Source organism: Vigna unguiculata, chromosome 3, assembly GCF_004118075.2.
Source record: "Vigna unguiculata cultivar IT97K-499-35 chromosome 3, ASM411807v1, whole genome shotgun sequence".
Classification (NCBI taxonomy): domain Eukaryota; kingdom Viridiplantae; phylum Streptophyta; class Magnoliopsida; order Fabales; family Fabaceae; genus Vigna; species Vigna unguiculata.
Window position 1 is genome coordinate 649933 of NC_040281.1, and position 18811 is coordinate 668743.

At 31.3% G+C, this 18811-nt stretch overlaps 3 protein-coding genes, 1 long non-coding RNA gene and 3 other non-coding genes across 8 annotated transcripts; 6 read left to right on the forward strand and 1 right to left on the reverse strand.

Moving 5' to 3' along the window:
- The first annotated feature begins 130 nt into the window (after window positions 1-130).
- On the forward strand, window positions 131-6159 carry LOC114176793 (vacuolar fusion protein CCZ1 homolog B-like). Of its 2 annotated transcripts, XM_028061955.1 has the most exons (10): window positions 131-195; window positions 285-581; window positions 691-784; window positions 1509-1692; window positions 1939-2048; window positions 3261-3356; window positions 3457-3915; window positions 5003-5158; window positions 5383-5612; window positions 5938-6159. In XM_028061955.1, exons 2-10 carry the CDS (start codon window positions 412-414, stop codon window positions 5966-5968), a joined length of 1530 nt encoding a protein of 509 aa, XP_027917756.1. In that variant the 5' UTR covers window positions 131-195; window positions 285-411; the 3' UTR covers window positions 5969-6159. The 2 variants fall into 2 exon arrangements, with proteins under 2 accessions (XP_027917756.1, XP_027917755.1); XM_028061954.1 differs by lacking the exon at window positions 131-195 and having other exon boundaries at window positions 231-581.
- A 1426-nt stretch (window positions 6160-7585) lies between these two features.
- On the forward strand, window positions 7586-10605 carry LOC114176409 (small nuclear ribonucleoprotein Sm D2-like). The gene is made up of 6 exons (XM_028061449.1): window positions 7586-7788; window positions 9251-9300; window positions 9418-9436; window positions 9881-9961; window positions 10044-10148; window positions 10220-10605. The coding sequence occupies exons 2-6, from the start codon at window positions 9296-9298 to the stop codon at window positions 10334-10336; spliced, it is 327 nt and encodes a 108-aa protein (XP_027917250.1). The 5' UTR covers window positions 7586-7788; window positions 9251-9295; the 3' UTR covers window positions 10337-10605.
- Window positions 8106-8189, forward strand: LOC114180056. Its single transcript, XR_003603631.1, has one exon. It is a non-coding gene; the product is annotated as a small nucleolar RNA Z159/U59 (small nucleolar RNA).
- LOC114180055 lies at window positions 8359-8441 on the forward strand. Its single transcript, XR_003603630.1, has one exon. It is a non-coding gene; the product is annotated as a small nucleolar RNA Z159/U59 (small nucleolar RNA).
- LOC114180057 lies at window positions 8539-8620 on the forward strand. The gene has a single exon (XR_003603632.1). It is a non-coding gene; the product is annotated as a small nucleolar RNA Z159/U59 (small nucleolar RNA).
- A 963-nt stretch (window positions 10606-11568) lies between the features above and the next one.
- On the reverse strand, window positions 11569-14417 carry LOC114175836 (aspartate-semialdehyde dehydrogenase). The gene is made up of 7 exons (XM_028060656.1): window positions 13767-14417; window positions 13334-13420; window positions 13153-13197; window positions 12981-13076; window positions 12779-12880; window positions 11999-12153; window positions 11569-11908 (listed from the first exon to the last, which is right to left on the reverse strand). Exons 1-7 carry the CDS (start codon window positions 14325-14327, stop codon window positions 11827-11829), a joined length of 1128 nt encoding a protein of 375 aa, XP_027916457.1. The 5' UTR covers window positions 14328-14417; the 3' UTR covers window positions 11569-11826.
- Window positions 14418-17040: 2623 nt separating this feature from the next.
- On the forward strand, window positions 17041-18757 carry LOC114179890. The gene is made up of 3 exons (XR_003603543.1): window positions 17041-17104; window positions 17222-17304; window positions 18242-18757. It is a non-coding gene; the product is annotated as an uncharacterized LOC114179890 (long non-coding RNA).
- Window positions 18758-18811: the final 54 nt, after the last annotated feature.

Here is an 18811-nt window from a genome sequence, read left to right on the forward strand (position 1 = left end):
AAGTTTCATAACATAAAAAATTCACACAACAAAAACGTAGTTATGAAATCTGTTTAGCAGACTAAACTCAATGTCTCTAACATTAAGTTATGTGCATTTATTGAATCAGTTAACAAACCCAAAGAAGAATTTGCGAAGTAATTCTTGTTGACCAAGACTCCAGATATATCCACAATTATAAATAGAATCTGCAAAGTATGTGCATTTTATTGGTAAACTTGGTTTTTTTTTTTTTTATTATTAATGCAAACATTACCTTCTGTTTATGTGATTACATTGCATAGCAAAGAGAGACACATGTTGAAGACTCAGTGGTAGCAGTTGATTCAGTTGAGTTGACTGTTAGTTGTTGATTTGAGAGAGAAAACAAGGTTCTTGGAGGACACTGAATTGTGTTACGATTACTTACCCATGGGTGTGCCTTCAAACGAATCGATACAATTTTGCATTTTTGATCTGAGGAGAGGCCAAAATGAGGGGCAAGAACTTGATAAGATTCTCTTCTTCTTCCCCGCGGGCTTCCCATTCTCCAAGCAACTCTCTGTCATTGGCCTCAGTGAAGGACTCATCACCTTCACAAGGTTAGGTTATCATCCATCTCTCTGTCTATTTGCTTTTAAATTATTTAACACATTAAGTAATTGGTGACGTGACTCGTTGAATCCTTCATTTGTCCCAATTAATTCGCAGAATCTTCTCTCCTGAGGCTGCTTGCGAGGTCATCGAAGCTGAACGGCATTCTCATGTTTTCCACGAGGCAGAGCCTGATATCTGGATGGTCATGGTCCGTTTTTTCATTTTCAATTTTTCTTTCGTATGTTAGTTTTTGATAATTTTACACGCCAAGAAATGGTTTCTTTTACTTTCTCTACAATATTCAAGAGATAATAGTTTTGAATCTTTGTGGGGTATCTATGTTTGTTAATGCTGAGGTCACAACTTTCAGGTTTATTCTGTGATTACATCAATTACTACATACGAAATACTAATTGCTTCTTAAACTACACTTATGAAGCTAGCTCATCAGATTGAATCAAATTAGTCTTTTTTGTTAATACAAATAGTGGGATATTGCTCCCATCTGATGGAGTCCTTCATTATCCAATCTAATTTTGCAATGTCAGAGATGTAATTCATCTTGTACCTTTTGAGTTTAACTGACATATTAATGTAAAGTTTTTACACTGTCAACCATTTGTAGTTCACCATTGGAATGACTTTTAAGGTAATTATTATAAAAATTCTCCAAATTTATCATATATGTTGATACGTGATTGAATGAAAGTATAGAAAACATTTCCACTTTTCCCCGTCAATACATTTCAATTAAATTCATACTTTTTAGGACTATTTCATTCATTGCATTTTTGTTTCCTGGGCTAAATATTTAACTGGACGAAATTCAAATTTCTTAAGGAGCGTGTTATTGAAGGGAAAATGTTGTCATTTGCCACAATGTTGCTTCACCTATGTACAATTTGCAGAAATATGATGTTGTTACCTTGTAGGTGGTGGAGAAAAGCAATGATTCAGATCCTATCTGGAGAGATGATGCATTAAGAAAAGTTCTAAAGGAAATTCACTCTCTTTTTGTAATGTTTCATGGATCTATAAGAGAAATGCTGGAGAAGGAACCTGGTGGAGGACTAACAAGACAACATTTATATTCCTTTATTATGGATTATCTGATGGGTAAGTCATCACACAATTGCATGCCTATGAAATTGATAAATTAATATATTTTCATTAGAGTTATGATTCAAAATATTTCATTGTAAGTCATAATTGTCAGCATGTAAAAAGCTGTCTCCGGGTAATTGCTGCTGTGGTAATGGTGAAGTTGCTGTGTCAAACGGTTTCCTTTTGCTCTGTGCTACCTGACTGATGCTGAAGTAGCTGTCTCTCAAACCTTAATTATGAATTTTCTCTTTGAGGCAGATTTTCAGGCGGGGAAAAAGCTTCTTTTACCATCCTACCGTGACTGCTTAAAGGAACGTGGAACTGTGCAGATGCTGACAATTGGTCGGGAGGCTGCACTTGAGGTTCAGGTTAGATATATTTAAAGTTGTAGTTTGAAAAACTACCAAATTTTTCCAAAACTGGGGCGGTAGTGCTTTAGAGTTTTTAAGTTCTAAGTTTTTTGTAGCTATTTCACATGTTCCTATTTGCCCTGCCCTTGGGTGTGCAGTTGATTTGGGGGTCATATATTGCAATTTGCCTCACTGTTTCTCTGTCTCTCTGCTTCACCCTTTTTCATCTTATTTTCCTGGTTGTTTATAGAGTCTGTTTGCATGTGAGTGTGTGGGTGTATATATACTGTGATACTTTTAGTTTTTATTGTTATTCTTTGGGAATACGGACATTTGAGTTTAGTATGACAGGCTTCTTCAGAATTTGGATTTTCATTTGAGAGGGAAAATTGTGGGGTTTTAGTTTTATACTAAAATACATAGAAACATATGGGAGAGTCTAAGTTGGTCTCTCTGTCTGTCTAATTTAACTTAGCAATGCTGTTTCTGGATCACAGCATAGGATTATGAGTTTTACAAAGAACAGAATTGTTAGTGCAGAAGTTTTGTGCTTGTCTAATTCTTTTTATTCCACTTACCCTTTTATCTTTTTGTAACTTCCTAATTACGCTGCGAAATCATTAACTAGTGTTTGTTGATAAAAATTAGTAACAATTTTAAGTATAAATATGAAATGAAAAAGATGAAATTACGTACTTTATTGCACCTGTTATCAATTGTGATTCATATATATTACTTTATCGCACCAGTTGTAAGTCTTAGCATATTTACAATGTTATAAAACGTAGATTAAGTTTATAAAGTTAGACACAAGAAGAAAAATAGGTGATGCTTTATGTCATCACTTATTTTTAATTTATAATATATTATTAAAAATTGTAAGCTAATGTTCATTATTATATTATACTAAACACCTATAAATGTCAAATTTATCTAAATTTTAATGTACATGAACGTCAAGATATGTAATCCAACAAATAGACTTGGTTTAATTCATGTTTAACAATTACCCATCAATAATTAGTCGATCAAGATGAAACATGCTTGAATATTTACATTTGATGTATATGTTTGTGTTACCATACTGTTTTTAACTTTCCATGTGTTATGAATTTTGTACGTTTTCAATCCACCATTTGGATCGGGTGATCACTCTACTGACTATTTGCAGCAAGTTTTTGTGAAAAAGGAAGTTTGAAATGTTGATGTTGTTCTCTCTTGTTTTTGCAGTCCCTTGTCAGGGTGCTTGAATCTTCAGATGGGAACACTCTCTGTTACTCCTTGATTTTATTTCAAGACCTGCTGGTGTCCACAACTCTATCTCCTGTATGGTTTATTACTACAATTATTTTTTTTATTGAAGTTGAGTGGACAAAAGGATTGGTCATTCATTAAGTTACTTAATCATCCTTGACCATGTTATCAGGATGACACCATAAATTTATTCACATATGCGGTGCTAAGGTTGACTCCCCATGCTCTATCTTCTGGATCAAGTTCCTGGTCCTACTTAAGGAAAGGAAGTACTGTATCCAATGCTGCCCCCGAGTCTAACATGACCCATCCAAACTCTATGTCTGAAAGTTTTTATGGCTCATCTGATATATCCTCTGGTGAAGATGGCCACTATCATGTTGTGAGGCCCTTACAGAGTGACAAATGGTCTAAAGGAAAAGATGGTTATCTTGTCACTGATTTATGGGGTGCAGAAGTTGGTACTTGGGTGTTTGCCACCCCAACAGTTTGGCTTCAACAGACAGGAGAGAAACTGTATCTCTGTGTTTACCAGCATAGAAGCCTTACTTTAATGCTTATGATTCCTGTATCATCTGTACCTAATGGGGAGCAAGGTGTTGCAGAAGTCAGGCAAAGAATTATTGAAAATGTCAGTCTTCTTATACGGTTAATTTTTTGTTTCCTAACGACTCTGTTGCTTCTGCACATAATATGAACTGACCCATATCATTCTAGTGTTTTCTATTATATTATTTAGGGTTCAAGTTCAAATCCATGCACGTTAAAATTCATTGACAGCACCTCTTTTTTCCTACGCATGTCCCATGCAATTACTGTTTACTACTTCCATTCTTTTCCGCTTATACTGAAAAGAATTTCCTAGCATAGAGGAGTGGACAAGTGTTACTTTTTGATTTCCCTTTGTACTCGATCCTCTCGGTCCAAGCATAGCCTTTAATACTATGATATTTTTTGGTCACTAGATCATTGAATTCTGTTCCTAGTTTACTTACAAGGTGTGTATGTGTTCGGTGATTCAAACATGAAAGAACATTTCATTAAGAGAGGGATCATAGATTATTCTGCTAGTTTATTCTAGCTGCATTCTGTTGTTTTCTCTGTTTTAGTTTTCTATTGCTTTACGTGTAAATCAGACATTATATATGAAGGCATGTAATTGAGGAAAGTTGTTAATAAATGCACATATAGATCCTTGGAATAATAATAGTCTTTTTGTGTTTTTTTTGGATTAATAAACCCTGCTATAAGGGCTTCATGTGACAAGACAAAGCTATGAGGGACAGGAAGATACATAAATGGATGTTGATATTGGTGACTGAGTAAGGGTGGTAATATACTACTTCTGAAAAGAAATTGTATGACTTGTTTTTCTTGTACTAATCATTAATTGAACTCCAAAGTTTCCGGTGCTTTACTCAACAAATATGACGTTGAGACAAGTATTATCGTGTGCTCATCAAGCAGAATACTTATATGACTATTTTGAACCAATAATTAATATTTAATATTTTTGAATGCTCAGTTTTTTATCTGCTGCTAAATATTCATCACTGAACATGATTCTACTTTGATCTGCTTGATGATCTGATAATCTCTGTTTGATAATGCACTGTGCAGCATCAGTTGGAAAGCGCATGAAATTGAACTCGGACATTTAGCAACTGTATCTGTTTCTCTGATCATTATCTTTTTTCCCTTTTGGCTGAATACATCAGGCATCACTTAAGATATTGAAAGTTGAAGAGAAGCTATCCAAAGGATGGGGCGGTGAGAATGCATATCACGTTGGTGGGTACCGTTACTTACTGGTAGATGGTGATAGAAATGTATCCAGGGCTTCTCCTGCAACAAAAGTTACAACTTTAACAAAGGTGTGTGTTGGCATCTAACTGTGTTCTGATTTCCTTTTCTGATTTGTTTTTTAATCGATGTGATATTAGTTTTATAAACTGAAAGATATATTTGTAACATAACATGCTTCTGATGACACCTTTTTGTGTTCGGCACTATAATAGTCATGTCACCAGAGCTCTCATTTGCCTGTGACTGACTTGCAAAAATTTTAAACTTGGTTCGTTATTTATGTCTTGTGCAGGAATCCTTGCTTGCTATGAATAAGCTTAGGCAAGAGGTGGAGTTGGAAAAGAGTAGAGCGAAACTGGATAGGTGTAATTTTGAAAAAGATTTAGACATTTGCATTAGAGCAAAAAATAATGCATGGGTTATTTCTCGAGTCACGAGAGGGAAGGAGCTATACATGGTTCTAGAGAAAGCCAATGAAACCCTTCTATATGCCTCAGATGCTGTTGAGAAGTTTAGCGACAGGTATGCTATTGGTTTCCCATCTTTAGTTTGCTCAATAGTGTACTTCCATGCTCAAATTACTATCCTTCTCGAGAAAACATTTTTTTCTTTAAATGATTTTTTTTTAATGAAGGAGTTAGAAAATTTTGGTTTATACTTCTATTCCTTTTTTATTTCAACCCAAGATTCCACTACCCAAAAAACTTTAGCATAGAAGTAACTTCTAAGCTTTAAATCATTTTATTTTCAAACAAAATTTAAATCTGAAGCATGTATTTTAGTTTTAACATCTTTAAACGGGCTGAAAACCTGAATTGTTATGTTCTTTCTTCGTTGAGCATGACAGGTATTGCGATGGAACATTTTCACTGGACTAAAGAAAACCGAGTATACGCATCCCGGGAACAGCACGTTAGATTTTCTAACTTGTTTTCCTCTGTTGAATTTTCTCACCACTAAATCCGAGAAAGTAAGAAAGAATACTGCTGTGTGTATATCTCTGTGTATATTCAAGTGTAATTTGTTTATACCTCTTTTTTTTTATAATAAGAAATTTGGTCAGTTCTCAGAGAAATTGTTTTTACGTCATGTTTTCTAATAAGTGCTGATAATAATAATAACAATAGTAATTCTTTTGCTTAGCACAGTATTATAAGAGGTTCTACTTCGCGTTTCCCTTTTCCTTTTTCCTAAGTTGCATTTGAGATCAATTCTTTGGCATGAAGGGAAGTGTACCTGTTATTTTCTCTCTTTTTTTCTTTGTGGGTTCTGAGAGTGTTACATTGATTTACTGACCCTTTTTTCTCTGGTTATTATATGTGTTATTGCAAGAGGAAAGAAAGAATGTGTCCGTGATAATAAGAAAGTTACAACACTTAAAGCATTTAGTTATTATAATAAGAAATAGGTATCAAAATATTCAGAGTAAACTCATAAAAGAGTGTATATAAAAAATAGTTATAAACTGAATTCCCTTATTAATTATTATAAATATCGTTATGAATCCATTAAGAACAAAATCATAAAAGTGTGTATGTAAAAGAAGTTAAACATATAATCGTTTTTATTAACTGCTATAGATTATACTTGCAAAATTATCATCACATTATGTTTAGAATAATTAACTAAAAAAACTAGTTGAAAACTAAAAACTGAAAAACTAGATTAATAATATTTTGTAAAACTAGCTAAAGTTGTGAAATGGTAAAGAAAAAAATAATTATATTTTAATATTACTATTATGTACTTACACATTTTTAATTACAAATTTAATTTTTTTTATTTTTATAAATCTTTGTAATCCAATAAATTCTAAAGAAATTAAAAGTAAAATGTGTAAAAACTCTTATTCTTCATTACAATTTAAAATAGTTATAATGTCTAATAAAAAAATCACTAAAATAAAAAAATAATGAATAATTTTAAAATAGTAAACAATTATAACATTAAATTAATAATGCAAAAAATAAAACACTAATTTGTCTATTTTATCAAACATAAACAAGCACATAGACAACCTCCGCGCTGGTAAATTACACCATACCTCGGTTTTTTATCATTTTTTCCCTTGCGTTGTTACTCATTTTGGTTCTTGTTTTAGTATAAAAGGAAGGTGTAATCAGTAACAGCCTAAAAAGACATCCAGAGTGGGCCGGGCTGAAAGAATATGGGCCTATATAATTATGTTTGGTTTCAACTTAAGGCTGTTGTTTTTTGCACTGCACCCCCCTCCCCACTCATTTTATAGAAATATCCTTTACTATTACACCGCACGAAAAAAAACACATTCCAAACTAGTTATTTCCTAAATAAATTTTATGTGGAGTACTTTATTAAAAAAACATTACATGCATCACGAAAATTTTATTCCAAAAATCAAGATTGTTTTAGGATATGTTCCGTGAAAATTTTGTTCCAGAAATTCTGTTCTAAAAATATTATTTCAAAAATTTCGAAAAATTTGTTCTAAAAAATTTTGGAAACATATATTCTCATGTTACTTTTATAGAAAGGTAAAATAGTCGTTTTAAAAATTTGGGGTGCGTCAAGAAATTGTCGGGGTGGAGGAAGTAAAAGCCTCACCAGAAACCATAAAATTCGAGGGAATATAGTTAGGGTTTTCAGTATAAAATTAACTGAGTCTGCACCTTCACTCTCTGCTTCGCAACTTCAGATCTTCTTCGTCGTTTGAATCAAGGTAAGCTGTTTTTGCTTCTCTTTGTGGTTTATTTGAGATATGTGCTTCTGTGTCTAAGTTTGTTCTTCTATGTTTCCGCAATTGATTCTGGACATGCTTCTTTCTTCGATGGGGGGTCTTATTAAGCTAACATTATCGTTTCTCTAACCGTTTGTGTTTCATCATTTGCATTCAATTTCACACACACAAAATAAAAACTATTCAAATTCTAATTCGGGAACCTGAGATTTTTAGGGTTTTGAGACATTTATCTGTCGTAGCTTCTGGGATTTTTGAAAAATCTAATGTGTGCATTGAATTTTGAAATCACCTAATTCGCCTCTGAGGATGATGAAAAGTATAACTTTCGTTCTACTGATGTTTCTATGTGGAAAATGTATGGAGACCTGAACTGAAGAGGCTTTTCTAAAGTTTTTTTCAATATTCCCCATCAGGTCGAGGGTGAACTGTCTATTGTGCACATTATTTTCTCCCAATTTCATTTATGGACGGTCCATTTTGTTGTATGTCCCAATTGCCTGTCCTGTAACTTTCGAGTCTTTTGTTCCATATTTTGAAAACAATCAATTAGCCTCTGAGGATGATGAAAAATATAACTTTCGTTCTCCTGAATTTTTTATGTGGAAGAATATGGAGACCTGAACTGAAGAGGCTTTCATATGTTTGTCTTCTAATATATGTTATCACTATTCATACTTTTCAATTGTGTTATAGAGTATAGGTTTTTTCATTGATCTCACTGTGAAAGTAGCCTTTGAGGATGATGAAAAATATTACTTTCGTTCTTCAGTTTTTTATGCGGAAAATATATGGATATCCGAACTGAAGAGCTTTCTAATGTTTATTTTCTAATATATGCTCTCAATATTCGTTTGTTTCAGTTATGCTGTAGAGAATAGTTTTTATTTGATTACTTCATGTATAGTTGCACATTTTGCTTGTGCCTTTTTTGTCAAGTAATGATGAAGTCTATCCCTCCTGATTTTATAGTTGAAATCAATAAAACTAGTCTATAAGGATGATAAAAAAATGGATCTAGATTCTCTTCTAGGTTTTTGGTGATGTCCCTTTAGTGAACCATCAAAATACAGTGATGTTGACATATTGGCCCTTATAGGATTTAGGGCTTAAAAATTCACTGATTTCAATATATTAAAAAAAATTAATATATCTTAAAAAATTAATTAAAAAATTAGTATATCAAATCAGTGTATTTTAAAGGCTAAGAAAATGGACAACATAAAGAATTCGGCAGAAAACCCTAAACCCTAAAAATATACTTTTCTGAGTTGTCCGTGAGGGATGTAAATGGAGACCCTGAAGAGGCTTGCCAATCTTTTTTATTGTTATTCCGTTACAGTATTTCTTATTTTCTGCTTTTATTTTAGGTTTATGTTACCGTTTTATTCTATTCACATTTTAATTTATCATTTGATTTATATATATTTTTCTCTTATTTCAGTTTTGACTTCATTTGAAGAGTTTCTGAACTTCCATTCCTTCCAAAATGAGGTAATGGTTCTCTAATTCTTCAACTGTGGATTGACATCATTATTATTACTATATTTTTCACATTTTTTACATCAATTACTAACAATTTGTGTTCTTTCTGTTTTTTATCTTCTCAAGCCGGCCAATGGAGGAAGATGTAAGTTCTTTTAACCTTCATGCGTGTTTGCCTGTATGCCTGTATGGTCCTTGAATTCAAAAGTTGTTTTTGTTCCCTATATGTTTTTCTTTGAATGTATTTATTTGAATATATATCTGTTTATGCAAATTGAATCTCTGTTGCGTCATGAGAAAGTGTCAGATTTGTTTGATAAGTAGGATGTTGTGCTGTCAACTAGTAAAATGTTAATGTGTAACGTTTTGAAGCTTTTAATATAACAGCCACCTTTCTTTACTATTTTATTAGTTGTCATATGATGACATGGATCAAACAATGTCTTCTGTACCAATATTATTGCCTGTTCTTCTCATTTTTGTATGAGATTGGCTTTCATGATGTAATCTTTATTGTTAATATTTTTTAGGGGCTCTAGACTATCCATGAGTTACTATCTTTGCCAATCTAAGATACCTTCTTTTACAGACTGCGGCTAAGAATGAGGAAGAGGAGTTCAACACTGGACCACTATCTGTACTGATGATGAGTGTTAAAAACAATACCCAGGTATATGTTCATTTTAAGTATTATATACTGTTTTCTGGTGCAGCCGTAGAGGTATATCGTGTCTAATTAAACTTTACTGAAGGTATTGATAAATTGTCGGAACAACAAAAAACTTCTGGGTCGTGTTAGAGCTTTTGATAGGCACTGCAACATGGTTCTTGAAAATGTCAGGGAGATGTGGACTGAGGTATGGTTTTTCTTTTAAATTAACTTCCCTTGCATTTGTTACACAATCTAATGATCTGTGCGGTTAATCAGGTGCCCAAGACTGGTAAAGGAAAGAAAAAGGCCCAGCCAGTGAACAAGGATAGATTCATCAGCAAAATGTTCCTACGTGGAGATTCAGTCATCATTGTTCTTAGGAACCCCAAATGAGATTGGGCAATCATCATCTTGTAGAAGGAAATGGTTCTGTAGTATTTGCCTTTTGTTTATCTCTTGAAATTCTTGACAACCTTATATGTAGACATTCTGCTAGCCTTAAAAGTTTATTTGTTTAGACATTGGCGGAGGATGTAGTTGGTATTTTGATGAGGACGCTCCAGAACAATTTTACCAATATCCGGATCTATTATGTACCAATTAACGTGTACATCTAATGCATTGTATGGAATAGTTTTAAAATGTATAGTTCTTTTTGGTTACTTCTTTTCTTCTAATATGCACCATGCGCAACTATGCTGTATTTTATTTTATTGATTATAGCTGATATTATCAATATTGTCATTCCCAGTATGTTTTCCTTTTAGAAGTTCTTGCAATAAAAATGGTATTTTTATATTTCGTATTTATTATTGAAGAAAGTTTTAAATACTTAATACGATTTTCATTATCAAGATTACTCATAATACTTGCATAGCTAAACAGTTTATTCGGTGATTATTGCAGTTTGTTTTTCTCAAGGGAACAATTTATTGTAGGTAAAGTAAATAATTTTAAAAAAGGAATTTAGTTCAAAATTATGCGTACACTCATAAACTGTAATGTATAAAAAGTTTTATTTTCAATACCATTATGTTATCATAATTATGTATCTCAAAACTAATATTATTCTTTATTATTTCACCACTGAAACTGTTCAATTTTATATTTATGTTAAGTGAGTTAGAAATATATTCAAAGGAGTTTTGTATTTAAACATTTTTTAAATTATATTCTATATGGTGGTTTTAAACTAATTTAGTGTCATAGACAATTTACCACCAAAGTGATTACGAATTAAGCCAATGTAGGCATTTTCTTTTTGGATGAATTCACATGATAATATAACAAATGAAATTTAACATTTTATTTGCATTTATGTCATTACCGATACATAATCACAAACATTTTTAAGAAAATTATAATAAAACCAGTTTGTACATAATCACAAACATTTATTAACTTTTACAAATAAGTTTAATTTATAGAAAAAATAATTTTATTATTGTTATTTTTACTTTTTTTAACTTACTGCATCTATGTTGAAGTTGTCACCAAAACAACTCTAGTTGATTTACTTAAATGGGTGCCTAACTTAGCTAATTAAATAGAAGAGTTCTGGAATTGCATATTTTGATTAGGAGGCAGGTAGTGGGTGTTTTTCTAAGTGAGAAATAAAGACAAAATAAAACTGGTCATCAAATTCTTTATTCAAAAGATCAAAACATTAGATGATTCTCCTTTGTCATAATCTATGGTTGTTTCCAGCTAAGACCTTCGAAAAATTGTTTCCAGCTAAAGTACTCCCACTCCCACATTGTTGAAAATATCCTTGGACTAGTTAAATCTCAAAAGAAACTAATAAACCTCATAAAACTACCAGATACAAAACTGTTTCTAAAGAAGCATTATCTTTAAGTACCACATCCTTGACGACGTAGAACTCAAAGCAACATCTCAGCAATCTGGATCGCGTTAAGTGCAGCTCCTTTGCGAATTTGATCCCCACATACAAAAATGTCCAACCTGTGTGTATATATGCACCACTTATGTAAAATGCTCGTGAGAAAGAACAGTGCCATTTGAAAATTGATAATTGCCATGGAAGAGATTTACCCTTGATTCCCATCTTGAGACAGGTCCTGGCGAATCCTACCAACAGCAACATCATCCTTATTCGACACTTCCAATGGAGTGGGAAAATGATTGGACTCACGATCATCAATGACCACTACACCTGGAGCATTCTTCAGAATATCTCTTGCAGTGTTCTGAAGGAATTAAAAAACAAATGAACTCATACATGAAAGATTGACTTTTGGAGAAGTTTCATCTCTCAATTCAATGTGGATTTCAATTTTCCCCAACAGAAACAAGATCCTCCAGATATAACAAAATGCAAAAGTCAACACATTATAATCAAGTTAATGACTACAGAAAGGATTATCATCTCTAGTAAATGATTTTTGTGATGTAAGAACATAATAATGCTTAACATGATATTTTTCTTTATCCAGCATCAGAAAGCCCACATGCAGTTTGTCACTAATGGAATAATCTATCCATTGTAAACCCAAAGACAAACAAAAATTAGACGCTTCAAGACAACAAATAATATGAGAGCTTTATAGGAAGTTGGGTTATACGCTTTCCTATCTTCCATTTAATCCTGATTTTGCATATATTATCCTATACATATGTGATATTGATAAATGATAATCCTATATTTAATAAAGATAACATTTTAGCCCTGCTGAATCATTTTTTATACATTTTTTTAGGCAGCGGGGTGGGGGAAGGGGGATTATGGAGCTTTATTCCAATACATTTAATGGATCTGGGATACAATACTCGTAAACAAGTCATAAGAGTTTCGCAAAGAACAGCATGAAGTACCTCATCAAGTGGATTTTCAAATTGAAGATTCACACTCTCGGCATGAGCACGCATGACAGGAACTCGTATGCATGTAGCAGTTACTTTAACTTCCTTGTCATTCTGCAAAAGAGTAAGAACAATACAAGGAAGTGTTACATGATGCGAAATAAAAATAAAAATCCTCATAAACAATTTAAAAAAATATTCAGTTTCAGCTTACCCAGATTTTCCTTGTCTCCTTAACCATTTTCATTTCTTCTTCGTTGTATCCATTTGAAAGAACAGATGCATTATGCGAGAATAAGTTAAAAGCATACTGCAAAACAACAACTCCATCAGGAAATAATTCGGAAGCATCAATCACAAGAAAGGCATATCAGAGTTGTGCTAACCTGTCGATTAAATATTTTACAAGTGGGTGGTTTTCCTTCCAACACCTTTCAATCAAAAAAGCCAAAAGAAAATCACGATTAGATACCATATAAATAAAACCACTTTCTTCTTCACACATCCCAATGGTAGAAAAAGCTCAAACCAAGGTAACAAACTATACAGACAAAGCTTAATCCAAACCTCACGAGTTTGCAGCTCGAGCTCTTCCATTGCAGCAGCACCAGCACCACTGGCAGCCTGATAGGTACTGACAACCATTCGTAACACCTGTAGTATTCAAGCAGAAAAACATCCCAAGACAAAGCACATGATCACTAAAAACATATAAATCTGCATTTATATAAACCTAGTATTCTTTCTAAATTTCTAGCACATGTTCAAAAATCATAATAAATAAAATCATAATAAATAAACATTTAACATTTTTAATCAAACGATCACTTTTAACAACCAACAATATCATTTCAAGAAATTATTGAAATTGAAGAATATTCTAACTAATAAACAAGGTGTGTGCCTCACTCTCGCTCATCAGAGTAATCTAATTTATAAAACAAGTTGAAGAATATTCTAATGTATAATATAAGAGTAGATTGAAAAGGCAAAGTTTGACCTTAGCTCGTCGATGAAGAGGCGTGGCAGCCATCAAGCAAATAATGGTAGAGCAATTAGGGTTCGCAATGAGAGCGCCTTTTCCAGTTCCAGCTTTGATGTGCTGCATCGCTTCGGGGTTCACTTCGGGGATAACCAGCGGCACCTTCTCGTCCATCCGAAAGGCTGAGCTATTGTCCACAACCACTGTCCCCCGGTCCACCGCAGCAGGACCAAACTTCTTGCTGATGGACCCACCAGCGCTGAACAGTGCGATGTCGACGCCGTCGAAACTATCCGCCGTGAGCTCCTCCACGACGTAGTCCCTGTCCTCAAAGGTGATGCAGCGGCCGGCGGAACGCTGGGATGCCAACATTTTGATGGAGCGGTAGGGGAAGTCGCGGTCGGAGAGGACAGAGAGGAACTCCTGGCCGACTGCGCCAGTAACGCCGACGACGGCGATGGAGGGACCGTCATCGCGGAGGGACATTCTGACCCTGGTAGGCCCCGAGGTGGGCTTGGACCGGGCCGGAAGGAGGCCCGATAAGAGGTGGCTGTGGCGCGAAACGGAGAGTGAAGCCATAACAGAGTTTGCGTGGGTGTGGGTGAGGTTTTAGGGTGAGAAGATGTATGTTGTTATTTGACGGCTGAGGGATGAGTAATAAGAAAGCACTGAAGTAAGTACTGTTCAATTTGTCGATAAAAAAAAAGTATTGTTTAATTTGGAAGCAAAGTTTAATTTGTCGATCAAAACACTTTATATATATTTAAATGAAAAGTGTAATTTATATAAAATCTAAAAAAGTTATTTTAAATGTTAGAGAAATGACCTGTCGACAACTACATCATTGAGGATAATTATAATATATTAATTTATGAATACACAAGAGAAAATCAAAATTAGTCAGAAACATATTAATGTTAATATATTGGTATTAATAGTAGTGTTATTCTTGTTATTCTTACAAACATCTTATTAGAGACACTATCTTTGTTGATTTAGTTAGATTAACCTAAATTTATATTGACCATTCATCCTTTAAAAAATAAAATAAAGAAATAAAAAAGTATTTTGTTTTAGAAACCACCATCTGGATAACATTTTTCTTACTGAACCTAGTGACATGTTTTAAGGACCGACAAAAAAAATCCTAATATATTTATCAATCAATTAATATTATATATGAAAAAAAAATCTTAAATAAAGTAACATGTGAAATAACAACTTCTTTCGCGTCTCATCGTGACTATTAAATAAAAAGTTCATAATTAATAACATAAACATATAAATCCACATACTTATATAATATATTTATACACTTATTCAAAAAAATTTAAGTACAAACATAAACCAAAGATGAAACAAAGAGGTTTAACTGTAAAGATTTTCTACCAAAATTTCATACATATCATAACCAACTAATAGATTGTCTGATAAGTTTGACACGGTAGATATGAAATTTTTGACATAATTAGATTTCTGAATTTTGTATTATTTCTTCTTTGCTTTTGTTGTTTTTCATTTTCTAGGAATCCTAATGATTCTCAACAGAAAACTTTCACTGTTTTCTTTGATTATATATGTGTATGAATGGTGAAAGTTAAATTACTTTTGGCGCATTGGTTTTATAAACTTATATGACTCATTTGTGCATTTTTTGTTTGGTGAAATGATTTGTGAAAAATTAAAGTTTTGAAATATTTGAACTTATAAGTTGAGTCTTGTTTTGTGGACGAACCATTTTCTCCATGCATTTTGTTTCTTGTGTGATTACACTCATCATGCTAGTTACTCTAAGTTTTGTTCTGACTCTTTTTTATGCACTTTGTGTCACATGCAATATTGAAATGATTCAGGTCTTCTTTCTTTATAAGTTTCTGGCCAAATTGCCTTACCCTAAATCTATTCCTTTGTTACACTTGAGCCTATTTGACCATTTTCTTTGATTATATAACTTATTGCACGCCTTTAACCAAAAAATCATGATATATCTTAACCTTAGAGATTAATGGAGCTTTGAAATATTTTTGAAAGAGGTTTTATGATAAATTTGGGTTTAGAGTTTCATAAATATGTTTATACACGGGTGGTGTTGACGATTTTTTTTTTTAAAAAGAGAAGAAAGAAATGAGAATGGAAAAAAAATGTGAAACAATGGAAAATGAAAAATAACCAGAAGAGAGAAAAGAAAGGGGGCACTTTGCATAGAAAGAAAAAATGAAAAAAGTAAAGAAAAAAAAAAGAAAAAAAAAAGAAGAAAAATATATAATCTTATAATAATTTTGTTTATTTTTATTTATGATGTACATTTATGTGCATAATAATAATATTATTATTATATATTACTTTTAGTGTTATTAATATTATTAGTAAAAATAATAATAATAAAATCATCGGTATCGTTATTACTATTAATTTTTATTATTATTATTAACAGTATTGTTATTTATATTATTAGATTTATTTATATTAATAATAATATTATAATAAATATTAGTATTGTAATTATAATTATTATTTGAATTAATATTAAAACTAGTAATAATAGTATTATTTAAATTAATACTAGTATTAATAAGAATAGTAATATCCATATTATTATTATAATTATCAGTAATAATTATATTAGTATTATTCACTATGCACATTTATGTGCATATTATTATTTACTATTTCAATCGTTATGCATACTTGAAGTTTATTTATTTATCTTTGTAATTTTAATCATAAAATTATAAAATTTTGATAAACTTTGTATGTGAAAATAGATCATATCTATAAATAACAAAAATTTGTAATCTTCAAAATTTAAGTTTAGTATTATTTTTATACAAAGCTTCTTAATTTATTTCTAAAATACTCAATTTATAATGATTTTAATTATAAATTATAATTTATAATTTTTGCATAATTAATATATGTCAATTATTAATTTATTAAAAATAGTTACATCGTTATGGAAAATATTTTATGACAAAACTAAATTATGTGATTTTTATGTATTTTTTAAATAATAATTTTATTTATTTTTTATAATAAAAATTACTATTATTATTAATTTAAAATTCATTAGACGTACACTATTTTTTATTTAAAATTAAATAAACTTTTTAACATAATATAATTAAATATTTTATATTTTAATAATATTTAATTTAATAATATATTAATTAAAATAATTATTTACGTACGTATAAAACAAACAAAAGTATCGTATTTGTTATAAAATAATCATTCTCAAATCAATAAATATATATATATATATATATTATATTTGTTTATTTATATAAATATTCTTTGTAACAGGTGGCGATCTGACTGAGAAGAAAAATACCCGGCAACTTGTGGGATCCTCAAAGGTTTTAACTCTCTTCCTTTCCTCTCTCGCAAGTTTCTTTTACTGCTTCACCATTATGTTTTCTTTCTTGATTTTAGAATTTAGGGTTTTTCCTCTTCCTAATCTTTTTGCATTTTAGAATTTAGGGATGCCGATGGCCTCTATAGAAGACTTCCATGCAAGTGATGGTGAGGCATTTGATCTTTCCAAAGTGAGACCGAGGTATTGTTACTGACAAAGGATGGAAGGTGGTTCAAGCTTTTAGATTGAGTTTTATAGAATGATAAGCAAAATATTATAGTTAATTTGGTCCTGATTATTTTTTGATTATTTTTTATTCAAATATCTTTGAGAAGTACATTAGAACTTATTTTTTTATAAATATTAAATAATTTTAGTTGATTACAAAAAGTTGTCAACTAGAATTTGAGTGAACAAATTAAGTTTGCAAGCAAGTCTGTAAAATCTTCATTTTAGTTTATTGAAATCACTTTAACATTATTTTAGAGAATAGAGCAAATTTTTAACCAAAATATGAAAGCTCTTAAAAGAGAATAAATGGTGCACAAAATTTACATAATGATAAGCAAAATGTATGGATTTAATTTTCTTAACCAAATTTCGATAAGTTTTGTTTGAAGTTTCAAACACATATAATGATAATATTTGACTTATTTACATCGTTTTACACATTTTCGTGTCAATATTAAGTCAAATACTTTGAAACTTCAAATAAAGTTAACAAAGATTGATTAAAAAGACTAAACTAAATTCATCGTATTTAAAAGTTGAAAGACTAAATTGGATCAAAAATTCGAAGAGGAGCTAATTCTAATTTTTAGTGTAAGTTAAGGATAAAAACATATTTAACCCTATTATAAATTACTATCATAAGTTTTATCATTACATAATAAGTTTAGGTTGAAATTATTAGGATGTAAATTTAGGTAGAGAACAAAATATGTTAAATTTTGTGAATTTTTGTAGTAACATAATTTGGTTAGTTTACAGTGTGATCTTTATAACAGTGGTATTTATGTAAAATAAAGTAAATAAATACTGTAAGTAAGAGTTTACCAAGAAAAATAGATAAAATTGCTTAATACTTACTTTAGTTTAGTTTTTCTTTATTATCTGATTCTTTTACTTTTTGTGACAGTTTACCGAGGTCGAAAAGGCTAAACTTGAGCTGTTCTTGAAAATTTACTGGAATACATAACCTTTCTATGTCACCAAATATAGAAGAAATACTTCTCTGTGATTGTCCAAAGTTGATTGAAGTTCACTCTTCGAGATTATTCAGCAAACTCAGTTCTTCGACCACACAGCCATACAGACACTACTAATGATATTGAAGGCAGATATGGTTCTTTTAGTTACAACCTAAGATTTGAAATCTGATAATGATGACACACAGATAATTCCAAATAATGATGTGTTAGAGAACTATTTCTGTCAAGTCATTCTAAGTTATTGTTGTATATTGTTTGATGTTTCTGTATCGACATAAGTTGGGTTGCTCTGTTGCACAGTTACATATTCTTGAAACTCTTCATACATCGGTTTCATTAACTTCTTCTTGCATTCCAAAGGGTAATAGGAGCCTCGTATTTCCATTTTATGCCACTGCTTGTTATTGATCTTGGTTTGTTCACTTTGAGGCACTTGTTTCATTTGAGTGGTGACTTAACTGATTTTACTACAATCTATTTTATTAATTTTATTTTTA

Excerpts from the sequence above, each read along its gene's own strand:
- LOC114176793 (XM_028061955.1), top strand. The coding sequence starts at position 412 with ATGGGTGTGCCTTCAAACGAATCGATACAATTTTGCATTTTTGATCTG. Across the intron at positions 582-690 it reads GGACTCATCACCTTCACAAG|AATCTTCTCTCCTGAGGCTG; the intron begins GTTAGGTTATCA and ends ATTAATTCGCAG. Across the intron at positions 5,613-5,937 it reads GTTGAGAAGTTTAGCGACAG|GTATTGCGATGGAACATTTT; the intron begins GTATGCTATTGG and ends TGAGCATGACAG.
- LOC114176409 (XM_028061449.1), top strand. Across the intron at positions 9,962-10,043 it reads GTGTTAAAAACAATACCCAG|GTATTGATAAATTGTCGGAA; the intron begins GTATATGTTCAT and ends ACTTTACTGAAG. Across the intron at positions 10,149-10,219 it reads TCAGGGAGATGTGGACTGAG|GTGCCCAAGACTGGTAAAGG; the intron begins GTATGGTTTTTC and ends GCGGTTAATCAG.
- LOC114175836 (XM_028060656.1), bottom strand. The coding sequence starts at position 14,327 with ATGGCTTCACTCTCCGTTTCGCGCCACAGCCACCTCTTATCGGGCCTC. Across the intron at positions 13,421-13,766 it reads CTCTTCATCGACGAGCTAAG|GTGTTACGAATGGTTGTCAG; the intron begins GTCAAACTTTGC and ends TGAATACTACAG. Across the intron at positions 13,198-13,333 it reads TCGAGCTGCAAACTCGTGAG|GTGTTGGAAGGAAAACCACC; the intron begins GTTTGGATTAAG and ends TTTGATTGAAAG.